This window comes from Podarcis raffonei, chromosome 3 (assembly GCF_027172205.1).
Source record: "Podarcis raffonei isolate rPodRaf1 chromosome 3, rPodRaf1.pri, whole genome shotgun sequence".
In the NCBI taxonomy this organism is placed as follows: Eukaryota; Metazoa; Chordata; class Lepidosauria; order Squamata; family Lacertidae; genus Podarcis; species Podarcis raffonei.
In genome coordinates this window covers 121,428,642-121,446,192 of record NC_070604.1, presented here as the reverse complement: position 1 = coordinate 121,446,192, position 17,551 = coordinate 121,428,642, and the positions used below count along the sequence as shown (strand labels likewise).

The 17,551-nt window shown below is 47.3% G+C and overlaps 1 protein-coding gene across 5 annotated transcripts in view; it reads left to right on the top strand.

Annotated features, from left to right (window-relative positions):
- Positions 1–17,078, top strand: part of FZD3 (frizzled class receptor 3) — a 29,451-nt gene extending 12,373 nt beyond the window's left edge. For 4 of the 5 annotated variants that reach the window (XM_053383803.1, XM_053383805.1, XM_053383806.1 and 1 more), the window contains 5 exons: positions 3,138–3,334; positions 4,708–5,725; positions 10,966–11,114; positions 12,689–12,922; positions 14,090–17,078. In XM_053383803.1, coding sequence (XP_053239778.1) covers positions 3,138–3,334; positions 4,708–5,725; positions 10,966–11,114; positions 12,689–12,922; positions 14,090–14,303 — 1,812 coding nt within the window. In that variant the 3' untranslated portion in view covers positions 14,304–17,078. The remainder of the gene's footprint in view (positions 1–3,137; positions 3,335–4,707; positions 5,726–10,965; positions 11,115–12,688; positions 12,923–14,089) is intronic. The other variant, XM_053383808.1, reaches the window with a different exon arrangement.
- The last annotated feature ends 473 nt before the right edge of the window (positions 17,079–17,551 follow it).

Below are 17,551 nucleotides of genomic sequence, written 5' to 3'. Positions count from 1 at the left end.
TTCTTTCTCTCCACCCAGCTCCCAGCCTTGCATGGCACCCCCCCACATACACACACACATGAGAGAGAAATCTTGGGGGTTATGGACCAAGGCTATTTCAGTATGAGCATGTCTGCCATAGTTGCAAGGGTTAGCACCACATGGCACCTGACTTACAAATGGCCATTCATTTGTCATCTCTGACAAGTAGAATTTCCCCATCCGTGCTGAAAAGGTTTCTGGTTCTTGAAGATTTAATAGCGGGAGGCAGTTCAGTCCAGGGCCTCCATAATGCAGCTCTGTTTAATACAGTGTCTTTGCCAACTCGGGGAGGAATTCAAGGTTGTTTTCTTTCAACAGAAGCATTTCAGCTTTTTCAGTGGAGTGACCTTCCCCTCTCCTTCTGCACACTGTTTTGGGTTTTTCCCTCATTCCCCAGAGCCAATTGGGGGGGGGCATGAGGGGGAGCACAGGAGTCTGGTTGCGCTAGTATAAGGCCTTGTGCTGGCTGCAGCTAATGGAACTACATAGTTGAGCCTGGACTACAATTTCCATCACCCCAGCCAGGACTGCTCTCTGGTGCTGTGGCTGATGGGAGTTGTAGTCCGGATCTGTAGAAAGGCTGTTCTAGAGGCTATGTATGAAACTTTCCCTCTTCCAGCTTTGGAGCTGGAATGACATTAAGTGGAAGAGCACTTGCCATCAGAGATTTCGGAGGGGATGTTGTCCCCTCCCCCACACCACCCTTCTCCAAAGGGAGAGAGTGATCAAATGGCTTCCTGGTGCTTGCTTTCATAGGTGACTGCCAACTAAAAATCTGCATACACTAATATGTACTCATTTGCATATGTTCACTTCCTCTGGGGACACTGGCAATCGTAGCAGTCGCTGACGGCATGTGTGTCTCATTACTTTTCATGTCTAGACAGCTTATTGTAATATTGGGGTGCGGGGAACTGACTTATCGCATCGTATTTGTATCACACCCTTCCTTCAAGAAGTTCAGAGTGGTATACATTGGCGGATCTCATCACATCCTCCCAACCACTCCTTGAGGAGGTAGGATAGGATTAATAATAATAATAATAATAATAATAATAATAATAATAATAATAATAAATTTTATTTATGTCCCGCCCTCCCCAGCCGAAGCCGGGCTCAGGGCGGCTAACAACAATAAAACAATACAAAAGTACAACACAAACAACACTCTAAAATCATTCATTATAAAATTAATTAAATTCAAGCCACTGGCCACCATTGGGCCAGAGCTCCGCGAAGATTGCCGAGGGAGGGAGTCAGGCTGTGCCCTGGCCAAAGGCCTGGCGGAACAGCTCTGTCTTGCAGGCCCTGCGGAAAGATGTCAAGTCCCGCAGGGCCCTAGTCTCTTGTGACAGAGTGTTCCACCAGGTCGGAGCCACAGCCGAAAAAGCCCTGGCTCTAGTTGAGGCCAGCCTAACTTCTCTGTGGCCTGGGACCTTCAAGATGTTTTTATTTGAAGACCGTAAGTTTCTCTGTGGGACATACCAGGAGAGGCGGTCCCGTAGGTACGAGGGTCCTAGGCCGTATAGGGCTTAAAAGGTTAAAACCAGCACCTTAAACCTGATCCTGTACTCCACCGGGAGACAGTGCAGTTGATGTAGGAGATAGTGACTTTCTTAAGGCCACCCTGTGATTTCCTTGGCTGACTGGGGATTTTAACCGAAGTCTTTCCCAATCTAAACCAAACACACTATCTATCTACTACAGCACACCAACTATGTATTACTTAGAATCTTAGAGTTGGAAGGGACCCCAAGGGTCCTCTAGTCTAACCCCCTGCAATACAGGAATCTCAACTAAGGCATCCATGGCAGGCGGCCATCCAACCTCTGTTTAAAAACATGCTTTATAGCATCTGTTTCTTTATAGTATTGTATCTGGTTTTTATACAGCAATTGTAGCATAGCAGTGTTAACTTCAACAAGCATGTATTGTTGATTTGGTCTCTTTTTACACCCCTGCTCTCATCTCTTTAAGTCATAAGGAATGTGCCATATTTCTCTGCTCCTATCTAAAAATTGAATACTTGGCAGCTTAATGTCTAGGATAGCCTCAGGGTGAATTCAGATTTACTACTTACATTGTACCACCAAGGAAGGGTAGCATCTTAGAAAATACTTTAACATATAAGAACTGATCTATACAGTTAAATTTCTAGCTGCCTGAACGTGTGTGTCTGGCACGACATAGTGAACAGTTTTGTGTGTCTGTGGTGCTTTTGCCATGGAAATAGGTCAGGGATCACCAAAACAGTGCCCATGGGCACCAGTGTACCTACCAGATCTGCCCCGTGAATGGACATTTCTTACTAAACTAGGCCTGTATAATTTGTACCTTGCTAGACAAAATGTGCGTGGCGCGGGTGGCGCTGTGGGTTAAACCACAGAGCCTAGGACTTGCCAACCAGAAGGTCGGCGGTTCGAATGCCTGCGACGGGGTGAGCTCCCGTTGCTCGGTCCCTGCTCCTGCCAACCTAGCAGTTTGAAAGCACACCAAAGTACAATAGGTACCGCTCTGGCGGGAAGGTAAACGGCGTTTCCGTGTGCTGCTCTGGTTCGCCAGAAGCGGCTTAGTCATGCTGGCCACGTGACCCAGAAGCTGTACGCTGGCTCCTTCGGCCAGTAAAGCGAGATGAGCGCCGCAACCCCAGAGTCGGCCGCAACTGGACCTAATGGTCAGGGGTCCCTTTACCTTTACCTTTAAACAAAATGCAGCTCATCGGCCATGTCTGGTGGCCATCAGGGGCTTGATAAATTCTAGGTTTTGCCACATGCAGAGGGTTATTAACGGGTGGGATGAGGATGTGATTTCAAGCAATTGTCTGGTGGGCTTATTCAGCTCAGTGGCCCATGATTTGTGTGGTGACCTCTGAAGGTGCAAGTCCACCAAGCAAAGGGAAAGTGCGTTGTTATGATGGCATTGAGCAAATATTTATGTTGGCATTCCATGCAGTCTGTTGCCAGAATTATCTGTCATATTTGATCTGTTCCTCCCCACCCTGAAAAAGCTGGGCAGAGATTCTGAGATCTTCAATTATGATAACCACCCAGGCTGTTTCACAAGACGGAATCTGAAACGGTGGCTTGGAGCTATTTAATTTTGTTTTCTCTTCATAGCCATTCCACCCAATGGTGAACCTTGAATGTTCCCGGGACTTTCGGCCATTCCTGTGTGCTCTCTACGCTCCTGTTTGCATGGAGTATGGCAGAGTCTCCCTCCCGTGTCGCAGAATTTGCCAACGAGCCTACAGTGAGTGTTCAAAACTCATGGAGATGTTTGGTGTGTCCTGGTCAGAGGATATGGAGTGCAGCAGGTGAGAAATCCTCTGGATTTGTGTGTGTTTTTAAACTGCTACCTACAGATTTTAACACGTTCCAGGAATTATAAAACTACTTTGTTTTTCTGCCTTAGTTGCTGTACCCCCCTTACCTCCCTTTTCTGGACACTAAACCAACTTAGTGACCCACAGTAACTCTCCTGCTTTGACTGGGTTCCTACCCAGCAGGCAGAGACTGCTACATTTCAGAGTCTCGTCAAACACTTGGAAATTCCTCCCTTTTTCATATATATTTTTTCTCCCCACAAACCAACTTGCCCCTTTCAGACAAAAAGGTGGCAGCATGGTGAATGACAAAACAATTGTTCAGTCTTCAAACCAGCTGAGCATGTTCCCCACTTTAATTGAGTAATCTCAAATCTTTTTTTGCTTTCATTCAAAAGGAGAATATGCCAAGTGAAGGCGTCATGGCACATAAAGAACACAAACAATGCATACACAGGGCAGCTGAGACAGACTAGAAAGGCTTTACTAGCTTAATAAAGGCATTAGAGTGAGAATAATCACTCTGGCCACAAGGACAACTTGGCTTCTTGTGTTATTTTTGCATCTCTCCTTTTTCTCTTTCCTCATTTGGCTAAGCTACAAGAAAAGGCTCATAGTTTGTGTTCAAAAAGTCAAGAAAGCTGGTCATGATCTACAGGAGACCAGACAAGCAATGTTCTGTTCTGCTTTGCAGTGAACTTGAGTCATCTTTTGTTGCTTGCCCTAAGCTTGGCTCCAGAGAAAGACCTTCTCAGTCATAAAGCCATAGAGACATAAAGCCTCTCAGTCCATTCTGCCCACTTCTCTTCAAGTCCAGCATGAAGTTTTACTGTCCATCTGCTGTCCTACACTCTTCCTCTTGTTCACATGCAGGCTGGTGCCGTCCAGTGGTCAAAGTGCTGGTCTAAGGCCAGGGAAACCTGCCGGGGACTATCTAATAGATAGGAGAGGTACTTGCAGTAAGGAGTCAGAGGATTGAAGGTCATATGTATTGGTAAAAACAGCCAAGTGTGCTAAATAAAAGTTGGTCAAAGTGACTGATTTGATTTGTTTTAATTAACAAAATGTATATACTGCTTAATTTTAAATAAGACCTCTAAGCAGTTTGCCAAGAATACAAACATTAACATGATCAATAGAAATCAAAGTTTAAAAGCAATGTCTAAAACTCCCAGACTACAGTGTCAGGATGTTACTTTGATTATTAGGTATACAGCCTGTCTCAAAACCTTGAGGCGACAACATCTCCTCTCCATCCAACATTTTGTTACTCCTCCAAGGGCCAAGGAAGCCGCATGATTATTTTGTTGACATTAGTAAAATGTGTGTGTCCAACAGCAGGTTCTCCTTTCTTGCCATTCTAGGTTCCCGGATTGTGACGAGCCTTACCCTCGCCTTGTCGATCTCAATGTCGTTGGGGAAGCGACGGAAGAAGCGCCAGTGGCAGTGCAAAGAGATTACGGCTTCTGGTGCCCCCGAGAGTTGAAAATCGACCCGGATCTGGGCTACACATTCCTGCGGGTACGGGACTGTTCCCCTCCTTGCCCGAATATGTATTTCAGGCGTGAAGAGCTCTCTTTCGCACGATACTTCATTGGTGTGATCTCCATTGTCTGCCTTTCGGCCACCTTGTTTACTTTCTTGACTTTCTTGATTGACGTCACGAGGTTTCGCTACCCAGAAAGGCCCATCATCTTTTATGCCGTCTGTTACATGATGGTTTCGCTCATTTTCTTCATTGGCTTTCTGCTAGAGGACCGGGTGGCCTGCAATGCCTCCAGCCCCACCACGTACAAGGCTTCCACGGTGACTCAGGGCTCCCACAACAAAGCGTGCACGATGCTTTTCATGGTGCTCTATTTCTTTACCATGGCTGGCAGTGTCTGGTGGGTGATCCTTACCATTACTTGGTTCCTGGCAGCTGTGCCAAAGTGGGGCAGCGAAGCCATTGAGAAGAAAGCCCTCCTCTTCCACGCCAGTGCGTGGGGCATCCCAGGGACCCTCACCATCATCCTCCTAGCGATGAACAAAATCGAAGGCGACAACATCAGCGGCGTGTGCTTTGTTGGCCTCTATGACGTGGATGCCTTGAGGTACTTTGTCCTTGCTCCCCTCTGCCTGTATGTGGTGGTTGGGGTCTCTCTGCTACTCGCCGGCATCATCTCTTTAAATCGGGTTCGTATTGAAATTCCTCTAGAGAAGGAGAACCAGGACAAGCTGGTGAAATTCATGATCCGGATCGGTGTCTTCAGCGTCCTCTACCTCGTGCCACTCCTGGTTGTGATTGGCTGCTATTTTTATGAGCAAGCTTACCGAGGTGTGTGGGAGACGACGTGGATACAGGAACGGTGCAAAGAGTACCACATACCCTGCCCTTATCAGGTGAGCAAGCATCTTTCTCTCTGCAAGGTATTTGCACATGGTCCACTCCCATTTATTCCCAGGTGTATAAACCAGGTGTCGCTCTCCTACTGCCTTGTAGCAACATGCTGCAACGGCATAATCATGTAGACAACTGGAAAGTATGAGTTAGGGAAGAATTCTGGTGGAAAAATCAAATGAAATAGGAACAGTAGTTGGAACCATCAGAACCCTTTTACCGGTGGATTATTTTTGTCCATGATGGTAGGAAGGCCAGCTGTTTAGGAACTGAAGGTTTATAATATACAAAGCACATAAAACTGAGTAAGATAACCAAGACAATCCCTGCCTTGCAGGCTTACAGTCTAAGGATGACATGGCACAGAAGAGAAAAGGGAGCAAGCTTGCATGAGGGATAGTTTTAGAAAGAACAGGTACAGCCCGTTGGAAAGAGGTCATCTCTCTTCTAGGTTTTCAGGGGAATTTTGGTTAATAAGTAGACTTTTGAGGTTGGAAGGGGGTGACACATGGCTTTTTCCTTGCCAAAGTCAACAACAGGCTTATAAAGGCAATAGGAGGACAGGAGAAATTGGGTTGGTGGTTGGGTGAGATAAATAAGGCAGGCAAGTTTGCAGTCACTCCTATTTCTGTTGCCAAAAGCACAAGGGAACAACAAGGCAGTCTCTCCTCTTTCACCCCAAAGCAGCCCCCAAGTCCTCACTGCTAATATTACAACTGCCATAAAGCAGGTGAGCTCACACACACACACACACACACACACACACCATCACCATCCAAAACTACCTATTCCATAACAGGGCACAAAATCGAAGGGCCAACTGACACGGCATTCCTTCTGCTGCCTCCATCACCAACACAAAGCAGACAAGCAGCTTAGAAATCCAACCTCCATTGCCCTGATGAAGCCAACTGGCCCATTTTGTTCATTAATATTGCTGTGCTTGAATGATGGGGTTTTTGTTAAGCAAGTAGGGCTGAAATATAAGAGATTCTCAAGTGTTTCAGCAGCTGTGGTTGGCATAATGCAGCAGGCTTCACATACACACTCCTTGCAAATTTCACCTGTCCCTGGGTCTTTGCTGCTTTCTTCCTCCCGTAACTTGTTCTAGCACAATGAGATTAAAATGTTTCTCATTACTGTGACATATACCTGCACCAGCAAATATCACATTTCTTTCAGTAATATTAAGGGTGGGTGTGGTTAAGGTGCAGAGTGTAACAATATGCAGAATGGCTGCTTCCCAACTGCTCAGAGTTGAGAATTTAATCAGTAAGCTTATCTTGAAAAGAACAGATTAATTATGTTTATTGGGCTACTGAAAGCTTAATGAGGAGAACATAAAATTCACAATGCTGCTTGATAGTTAAAAGGGGGAGTGTATGGAGGAAAAGTGTAAATCTGCCAACTGCTATTTTGATATGAGAATGGAAAATACGCCATTTTCTAGTGACAGGCTTTATGCCTTTTGCATCCTACACTTAAAATGCTTGCAAAAAGGCTCCACAGTTTTAACATCCATGTACAAACTTCTAGGAACTCCAACCCAATCAGAGGTTCTTGGACCCCTGTGTTGCATGCCTGTTGCATCCTCCTCACGCACAGGCTGGAAGGGTGAACATGAGGACGACACAGCTGTGCAGGCATGCACCCTTCCAACCAGCCTTTTGCATCCTCATGACGCCCTGCCAGCCCCACACGACTTTGCCAGGCTGGGATCAGACGCAAAGCAGCATGGGACTGGCAGGGGCGGCATGAGGAGCAAAATGCACCCTCGAAAAATCTGCCCCCCTCTCCCGACCCACACTACGCCTCTGCTAAGATCTTGTGTAGTGGGAGTGAGCCGGTTGGGTTGGACTTTAGGACCCACCAGCAGAGAAGGCAGGACAAACATCTTAGGAAGGAGGCAGAGCTCCCAGCATTCCTCGGTCTGTCCTGCCTTCACAGCAAGCAGCACACATCTTCCTTCAGCTCCAGTGTTTGTCACTGGAGGTCTGTTGCCCTGCCAGCTTTCCCCCTCGCTTCTGCGGCTTCTACCCATGAACCGTGTACACCACGGGTGTCAAACACAAGGCCCGCGGGCCGAATCCAGCCCGCCAGACCTCGTCATGTGGCCCGTGTAGCCGCCGCCGGCCGCCAGCCTTCACCTTTTATTCTCGCTTCTTTTTTTTTGACACAAGAAAGCCGCCTCTTCAGCGCATGCGCGGCAGCCTACAAGCCAGAGAACATCTGCCCTCTAGCGGCGCCGGCCATTCTATACAGGAAACCTCCACTTTACATGCATTCAGGAAACCTCCACTTGTTTTTATATTGAGCGCATGCCGTCCTGTGATGTGACAGATCCAACAGCTGCCTGAACCCTTCTCTCCTGTACTGTAAGTCCTACAGATACAACCGGCCCTTTGAGGGTGACCAAACTGCTGATGCGGCCCCCGATGAATTTGAGTTAGACACCCCTGGTGTACACACTTTGGTTGTAGCGCCAAAGGTTGTTGGCAGACTCCTTTCCGTCTGTGGAGTTTCCCCAGCAGGAGCTGGTGCCGTCCATTTCTGCTTCCCAGCTTAGTCGAGATGGGAGCAGATCAGTTATCTGTCTTTCAAATCACCACAGCCCTGTTTTATTTTTGGAGTTCTGTTCCAAGGAAAGTGCTCTTCTGCTCCCCAGGTAGCCGCAGGCCTAACTCTGAGCAGTGACTGGAAGTAATTTGTTATATAAAGGGAGCAAGAGTGTGCTAGCTCTTAATTGCAGCTGGCAGTTCTCCAGAGTCGAACCTAATCTATGTGAGCAAACAGCAGGAAAGGAAAGATGTGCACAGCTCTCAGTCTTGTCCAAAGCGCGATGACGTTAGGCCTGTCCACCGCCAGACCAGGAGTGAGATGCCACGTCCTCTGAAGCTGTGAACAGCTGGTTGAGGATCCTGCAGCTATTTGGAGCTTGAGGATCTTGCAGCTATTTGAAATCTCATTTCAGAGAGAAATTCACAAGTGTTCAGATAATCGGAGGATCTCCCAGTTTGGATTCTTCACTTCACCTTGTGATGAGAGGGACAGAGAACAGGCAATGCTGACTGTGTGAGCCAAAGACCCACACCTGGTCTCTCCTTGAGGGTAGCCCCAGGGGTGAAATGTTGAAAGAGGTTTGGGTTGTTCTTAGCTTTCCCTCAGGAGTGAAATTGCCCAGACCAGAAGCTACTTGCCATCTGGTCTAGTCAGATACGCTATCTGAATTATAGCTTTGAGACTAGCAGAAGCAGCTGCTGTTTGGAATTGGGAAGATCTTGAATTCTCGACACCCTGTCCTAGTTGTTCTTTGCCCTGTGCTCAGTATCAATTAAGGGAGTACAGGGCACAGACTGAGACTGCAGCTCCATGAGCATTTTTTCCCCCAGCTTTGTGTCGCTTCCTGTCAAGTGGGATCAACTGCCACTTCATTGTCCAGCCACCGCTTGGCATCTCTCATAATACGTTTTTCTGCCTCAGAGCCATAACAGAAGCTGATGGCATTTGACAGGCACTATAAATGCCTCCAGATTCAGCTGCTCTGAAAGTGTCCTGGGTGGCATTTGCAGGGGCTTCAGCTCCACTCTGTTTCAAGAATAGGATTGATACTTGTTGAGAAACAGACAGCATTGCAGAAGCAGAAGAGCAGTGCTTTGTAAGTTAGCTTTCAGTGAGTGTATGCAGGCAGTCCTTTCGAATCTGCAATGGAACAACTGCTTTCTCGGCCCTATTGTGCTATCAGCCCCAATCAGCTATGGTAGCTTTATAGCTCTACAAATTAATGGAGCAGGTGTGCAAGCCTCAATTGCAGAAGGAGAAAAGGCCTTTTCCCTTGTGCCTTGCAGTGCCAAGCTAGAGAAGATGATAAGCATGCTTTGTTGTTGTTTAGTCGTTTAGTCATGTCCAACTCTTTGTGACCCCATGGACCAGAGCACGCCAGGCACTCCTGTCTTCCACTGCCTCCCACAGTTTGGTCAAATTCATATTAGTAGCTTCGAGAACACTGTCCAACCATCTCGTCCTCTGTCTCCAGGTAGTGTGGTTGCTGACCTTGAGCCAGACATCCTGGAGAGTGAAGTCAAATGGACCTTAGAAAGCACTGCTAATAACAAGGCCAGTGGAAGTGATGGTATTCCAGCTGAACTATTTAAAATTTTTAAAGATGATGCTGTTAAGGTACTACACTCAGTATGCCAGCAAGCTTGGAAAACTCAGCAATGGCCAGAGGATTGGAGAAGATCAGTCTACATCCCAATCCCAAAGAAGGACAGTGCCAAAGAATGCTCCAACTACCGCACAATTGCGCTCATTTCACACGCTAGCAAGGTTATGCTCAAAATGCAGCTACTGCCCAAAGCATCACCCCAACATTTTGCTCTCCCATAATCCTAGCAGAGTTTACAGACCTTGTGGTGTTTGGCCTTTCCCTGCCCCTTGCCAGCCGTTAGCCCATGGAATATTGCAAAATCAGGATGCTTACCAATTACACCGGATACTATGGAGGAGGACCTGGATGGTTTTCATTGCCATCTTCACAGTTTGCATGCACTCTGCCCTGGCTCATAGCTGTACCATGTGTGATTGAGCCTGATTCTCCACAACTCATTACACTTGTGTTTATAAAATTTCATACAGTATATGCTAGTAAGAGACAGTTGCTTTCCTAGGGCTGTTAATCTGAGACGGTGACTCTCCACATTTAGTGAGGAGTTTCACAGCATTTCCACCAAATAGTTGGTCAGCTAAGGAGCTGTCTTGTGGTGCTCACATGTCAGAGTGCTTTCCCCCCACAGTCTTGTGAATTCAGTCCATGGCAAGTGATAGCATTGCCATTATGATCCAAACGTACTTCAGCTAAACAGAGCGGGAGTTAATTCCATGTGAATACTTCACACGCTTCTCCAGGAAAATCTATTGAAATCAATTGTTTGGGTGTGATTTGTGGCTATTTTCCTTGCCAATGTTGCCTCTCTGTTTTAATGGTTATGCACTGACATGTTCTCTGGCTTTGGAAATACTTAAGGTACATGAGGAATTAAATTGGAGTTTTGATTGAAATGATTTTCTGTGTGACTGAAATACTTCAGATAAATTGCCTTGATCTATCTGGATTCTGTGGGCCCATTCTGTAGATGGGAAATGGAGGGACTGGACTGATCTTTGTTTTCTGCTAGTGAGTTAGAGAGATGGAGTTGTGGATCTGCAGCAGTGTCTCATGTTTGCCCTTGTCTGCTCCTTCCAGGTCACGCAGATGAGTCGTCCAGACTTGATCCTCTTTCTGATGAAGTATCTGATGGCTCTGGTGGTTGGGATTCCATCTGTCTTCTGGGTTGGAAGTAAAAAGACCTGCTTTGAATGGGCCAGCTTCTTCCATGGGCGCAAGAAAAAAGAGTGAGTTGTGATACATAAAAGGTGGCATGGAACAGGTTCTGCTATAACTCAGGAACATTCAGATTTTACTCAAAGCAGTTCTTAAGCAAGAGGCAGATTTTCTTCCCTCATTTTTCCCTGCTTGCCTTTTTTCAAGCTTTCTTTGACGGGTAAAAACAAGAACTCCAAACTGTTGTTTTCATTTCATTTCGTTTTCTCAAAGGGGAATATGGAAAGAGTAGATTAGGCAATCTCCACGCCACCTCCCACAAACTCTTAAACTCCTTTCCCCAAATATACATGGCAATGGGGGAGCAAAGTCCCCATCCACTCTTAATATCTCTCACTCCCCCACCCCACCCCACCCCACCCCACCCCACGCAGCATTCTGCATGCCAGAAAGAGGGAGGGAAGGGCCTGCTGGGTAGCAGGGAAGAGACTTTGCTGCCACCATTGCTCCTGTCTTGCTGCTGGGGCAGAATGAGGCCACCAGATTGCTGACAGGTTCAATCTTCATCTGAGACCCTTCGCATTTCTCCATCCCTCTTGACAAAGGCCATCCATTAGGCCAGCCAACACTAAGTCTGTGCCAAACTGTGCTGAACCTGGATTGAAATGGACCCAGATAATCTGCTTAATTCAGCCGTGCTTCTTGTTGAGCCGCCGCCACCTTCTCAAGCATTCTGCCCCGAAGGGGATATTGACAACTGGGCGATGGTTGTTAGTAGTTGCTGGGCCAAAAAAAAGGCTTGTTAAGGAGAAGCCACGGTTCCTTCAAGGCAGGCAGCACCACTGCCTCACACAGTGGAGAGTTCACCTTAGTCAGGGGTGCAGAATCGGATGTGGCCAGCAGGCTTCTTTACCTCTGAGGGAGGTGTCTTACAAGGCCACCTTCTATAGAGTCAGATCAGCTGCACGGACTGGGAGTGGCTTTCCACCATTTCACAGATGGGTCATTCGTTCCCAGCTTTAGCTTGAAATGCCAAGGGTTGAACCTGGAACCATCTGTGCTCTGATACTGAGCTGTGGCCCAGCCAGACTGTCTTAACCTATGCAGCATAGATGCTGAAAGTAAGACATGCTGAGAGGAGTCACCAGTGAGAAGACGGCTGTTGCACTGAGGCCCTTCTTCTACAGCAGCGGTTCTCAACCTGTAGGTCCCCAGATGTTGTTGGACTATGACTCCCATCATTCCTGAGTTATGGCCTTGCTAGCTATGGGTGATGGGAATTGTAGTTCAACAACATCTGGAGACCCACAGGTTGAGAAAGGCTGTTCTACAGGTTTCTCAGAGGCTTCTGGCTGACAATTCTTTTTAAAAGGATGCAGGATTAGGTGGCCCCCCTTTGGCCTGGTCCAGCAGCGGGTCTCTGCAGCTACTAGTAAAAAACGATGCTTGCCCTCCTCCAAAAATTATTGCTGGCTTGTATTTCTACAACAGTGAACACCATTTCTAGGTCTGAGTGATCCAGATACAGTAAGAACAGACCCCTCCCATTCAGTAGATTTTTTCGCCACCTAACCTCTGCATGCTCTTGCCTATTGCCATCTGTCTCTCTGGAGTCAAACTGACCGGGCTTTACTGTTGTGAACAGGGTTGTGAACGAGAGCCGGCAAGTGCTTCAGGAGCCTGATTTTGCTCAGTCGCTCTTGAGAGACCCCAACACACCCATAATCCGCAAGTCCAGAGGCACCTCCACCCAAGGGACGTCTACCCATGCTTCCTCTACCCAGCTGGCTATGATGGATGACCAGCGAAGCAAAGCAGGCAGCGTCCATAGCAAAGTCAGTAGCTACCACGGCAGCTTGCATAGGTCACGGGATGGCAGGTGAGGAGACTGAAATGGCTGTGTGAACGCAACACACCTAGGCAGAGAACACGTCGCCATTTAAACGGGGGGTTGCCAGTTGCTGGGTGAGTTTGTGGGAGCTGATAGCCTTTTCCCCACCCCTTAGTGGTCTGTTTCAAATTCTGTCAATAGAGGTGTGAGCTCTTTTTTCTCTCCCACATTGTCCACATAGAAAACAGCATTAGATGGAGTTAGATCCTGGCCATTCTTGCCTACCCGGCCTGGCAGCAGTTCTCCAGGGTTTCAGGGTGGGTTTTTTCCTGGCCATCGAATCACAGAGCTGGAAGGGAACACACACACACCGGGTCATATGCATAGCTGTCAACTTTTTCCTTTTTTTAATAATGATAATTTTTATTTATACCCCGCCCTCCCCAGCCAAGGCCGGGCTCAGGGCGGCTAACAAGCAATAATAAAAACAAGTTGAATGAATACAACTTAAAAACAAGATTAAAATATTGAAACATTAAAATATTAAAATGCAGCCTCATCACAGGAGGAGAAAGAAAAAAGAAAGAGGGGGAGGGAATCAAATTGGCTCCAAGCCAAAGGCCAGGCAGAACAACTCTGTCTTACAGGCCCTGCGGAAAGAAATCAGATTCTGCAGGGCTCTGGTCTCATGAGGCAGAGCGTTCCACCAGGCCGGGGCCAGTGTTGAAAAGGCCCTGGCTCTGGTTGAAGCTAATCTAACTTCCTTAGGGTCCGGGACCACTAGGGTGTTGCTATTTATGGACCTTGAGGCTTTCTGTGGGGCATACTGGGAGAGGCGGTCCCGTAGGTATGAGGGTCCTAGGCCATGAAGGAAATTTTTTTAAGGGAAATTCCCTTATTCCGAATAGGATTCCTTGCAAGAAAAGGGAAAAGTTGACAGCTATGCATATGGTCTAGCCCCCTGCAATGCAGGAATCACAGCTAAAGAATCCCTGACAGATGAGTATCCAACCTCTGTTTAAAAACCTGCAACAAAGAAAAGCCCGCCTTTGTCTAAATTCTCAGAGTTAGGGAGGCCTGGGACTGAGACCGAGCTCTGCTGAATCCGATCTGCGTTATGCATTGTGTGGGGTGGGAGGCAAGGTCCTGCAGCTATCTGAATGGAAAGCCCATTCTTGTCTGCGTTACTGAAACCGATGAGTCTTTATGAATTAGGTATACCCCCTGCAGTTACCGCGGGATTGAAGATCGACTACCTCACGGCAGCATGTCCCGACTGACCGACCACTCCAGGCACAGCAGCTCCCACCGGCTCAACGACCAGTCGCGTCACAGCAGCACCAGGGACCTCAGTGGCAATCCGGTGACCCACATCACGCACGGCACCAGCATGAACCGGGTGATCGAAGAGGACGGTACTAGCGCTTGAGCCGCGCTTCTCTTTGTCCCATGAGCAGTGCTCGTTCCATTTCAGTTCAACAGAACTCAGTATTAGCCCTTTCTCTTAGGTGCTAAGCTTGCCCTGGTGGAACCTAACCAGCTGCTGCCTTTTCCCCCTAGCCAGCAATTTCTCAGAAACATTTTCTCCCAGCAAAGGTATGCTGCTCGATCAAGTCTACAAGCTAAAGGGTTTCTGGTACTTGACTCCTCGATACAAACTTTATTTATTATGCTTGACAACTGGATTTTCTTAGCGCTGTTTTTTAATTGTCCGTATGCTTCTCTAAGAGATGTCTACTATGAAGATCCTGTGGACAAAAAAAAACCCAAGCAGAAGACTGGCTTTTTGTTTGAAAAAAAATTCCACCCCTGCAATCTTTTTGTTGCTGTCTCTGATTAGATAATAAACTGGTTAGCTGTTTTCATGCAGCGCAGAGGGTGGGCTGCATGTTTTTTAAAAACTGCACAAAGGACATCTGTAGGGGATCAGCAGGAGATTTTAAGCGGTTACACTGGAAATGCAGCAGAAGGATAATGAGCAGAGAAGGCTCTGCATAAGAGTGTCTGCTCTTAACTGAAATTGCTAGTCTCTGGGAGGGAGGGAGGGGTGGGTGGGTATGAACAATTGGTACTTAGCTTCTTGTATCGTCTGTGCTTTTGTAGAAAATGTTCCAATTTCCTACTTGTTTACAGTTTTTACGCAGGGAAGAAGGGAAGTGGGCGTTAGTTCCCAAACTGTATCCGTCGCCTCCCAAGCCCAACATGGATGCGAGAGGGAAATGGATTTTGACAATTTAGCTACCTTTTGTTCTCCTGACGAATATTGTGTAAATACCCCCATCCCTGACCCCTTTCAGCCTCAGTGCCTTGAACAGCTCCTGCTGTATCTAGGGCATTCTATGGGGGGGGTTAATGACCTCTATTAAGACATAATGGGAACTGGGGTGCTGTTTGAGAGGGGAAGGGCAAGTGGACCCATTCATACACTTGCTAAACTGTTGGCTTGTTTAATGAAGTGTGTTTTGGCCGAGGCCTGAGAACAGTCATTAAGGAGAGAAAAGTTTGAATTTGCTCATCGCTTCGCATGCCAGGCTCAAGAAAGGGAAGTGAAAGACATGCAGAGCAAATGATGCTTTTTCCACCCGGTTCCTTAAATCAGGTTCAGAATAGGGCTGAGGGAATTCTTTGTGGAGTGCGCTTAGCTTCCTTTTTCAAATGTTGTTGCTAGGATAACTTCAACAGTGCAGGTGCTGAAGGCAGGCACATTTGAACCACGCATTTAGTTCAGGGGTAGCTGACGACAGCCTAAGCACTTCTGAGTCGGGACTCCCATGTGGGTTATTTGAGGGAGCGGGAGGGTTCTTAGGTCGGACCTTAGTCCATACAGCTGTGGCCATGGTGACCTTCCTGGATTCAAGACGCCACCAGTGCACTGAATACTCTGGCGTGAGAAACAGATCGCAGGGGCTGAGATCCCAAAACCTGCACTTCCCTGCAGCCAAGGGGGCCTGCGGCTTGTGCTTCCTGCTAGAAGCAGCCCTCCCGCAGGGCATGCCAAACAGCTCTGGAAAATAAGGGAACTTTCTCACAGCAATTTGGGATACAGCAAGGGGGGCTGCTGTTAAGGGGCAAAGGTCCTCAGTTCTGTGGGTGAACCTAAAGTGGCGTTTTGAATGTGAAGCCCAAATGTGAAGCTGGCCTCAACTCCCCCCCCCCCTTATTTGAAAAATTCAGGATTCAAGGAGCAGCTTAAGGTTCCCAACCTCGGGGTTTGCGCTTTCAAAACAGGGATATCCGATTAAGATTGCCATCTTAAACATACAAGCTAGTAAATCTCATTGGACAGAGTGGGCCTTGCTTCTGAGTAAATGTACATGGGGTCTGGTTTTAAGTAGGACTTGTCCACCAGCTTTGGCCATGTACTTGTGCACTCCTGTGAATGATATGCAAATGAGTAATTCATATATGCAAATTAACAGTCCTTGCTGAAAACGTTGCCCACACTGCTTTTGGGAAGTAGACTTGATTTTTCTAAGGCAGCTATTGGCAAGTGTTTGAATTGTTGCCACAAGGAAGCACTGGCTTGTGTTCGAACCTACCTCACCTATTGCTCTGTAACACTATTGCTGGGAAATGTACAGTTGCTTTCTCTTAATATGCTTCACCCATCTGATCTGTGTCTGCTATATGACGTGCAGGAAACATGCCAAACACCTACACTTGGATGCTAGTGCTTAAGGATTGTGACAAAGCATTGTTTCGTTTTTATAGAATTTGTGGTTCCTAACATTTGATAGTATTGCAAGAAAGCGGGTGTTGGGTGGAAGGTGAGGGGACCTCACTCCCCGCAGCGACTCCACACGAGGGGGGGGGGATTGGAGAACCTGGGATTTAAATGCTACTCCGTAAGAAACCACCCCACGGCTGCCTTTGGAAAATCTGGAATTGCTTGAGCTTCTCATTTCCTCAAATGAAATGGGTAGCCCAACTAAGGCTGGGTGCTGGGCGACCTGGCAAACAGCAGCAGGTGCAAGTTTTATCTGATGCAATGAGACTTCTTTGCTCCTCTCTTTCTCCTCCTCAAATAACACATATACTTTCCAAATCAAATACTAATTTTCTCATCTTCTCTCCCCCCTCCCCGCCGTTTTTCTACTAATAGTTTAACCTCTTTCAACAAAATAAGTTGCTAATCCAGTATCTTTCAAAAAAGAAAAGCATACTCTGGTGAGCATGGAAGTAGAAGATGTGATGTTACAAGCCCCTAACCCATGGATAGGCAAGCTAAGGCCTGGGGGCTGGATCCAGCCCAATTGCCTTCTAAATCCAGCCCCCGGACGGTCCAGGAATCAGCGTGTTTTTACATGAGATAGATAGATAAACTTTATTCGCATTAGCCAACGGCCATAGCAACATAAAACAAGCAATATATACAATTAAAAAGACAACAATGGCTAAAAAGGAGTAGAATGTGTCCTTTTATTTAAAATGCATCTCTGGGTTATTTGTGGGGCATAGGAATTCATTCATTTTTTCCCCTCCAAAATATAGTCCGGTCCCCCACAAGGTCTGAGGGACAGTGGACCGGCCCCCTGCTGGAAAAGTTTGCTGACACCTGCCCTAACCTGTCTTAGCTTCCCACCCCCTCTTCTGCCCTTCTCCTAAGTCTGATGCTACTAAAAAGATGGCACAAGGGGTGGGGCTGGGTGGCGGTGCACTTCCACAGTTGCTGCACCC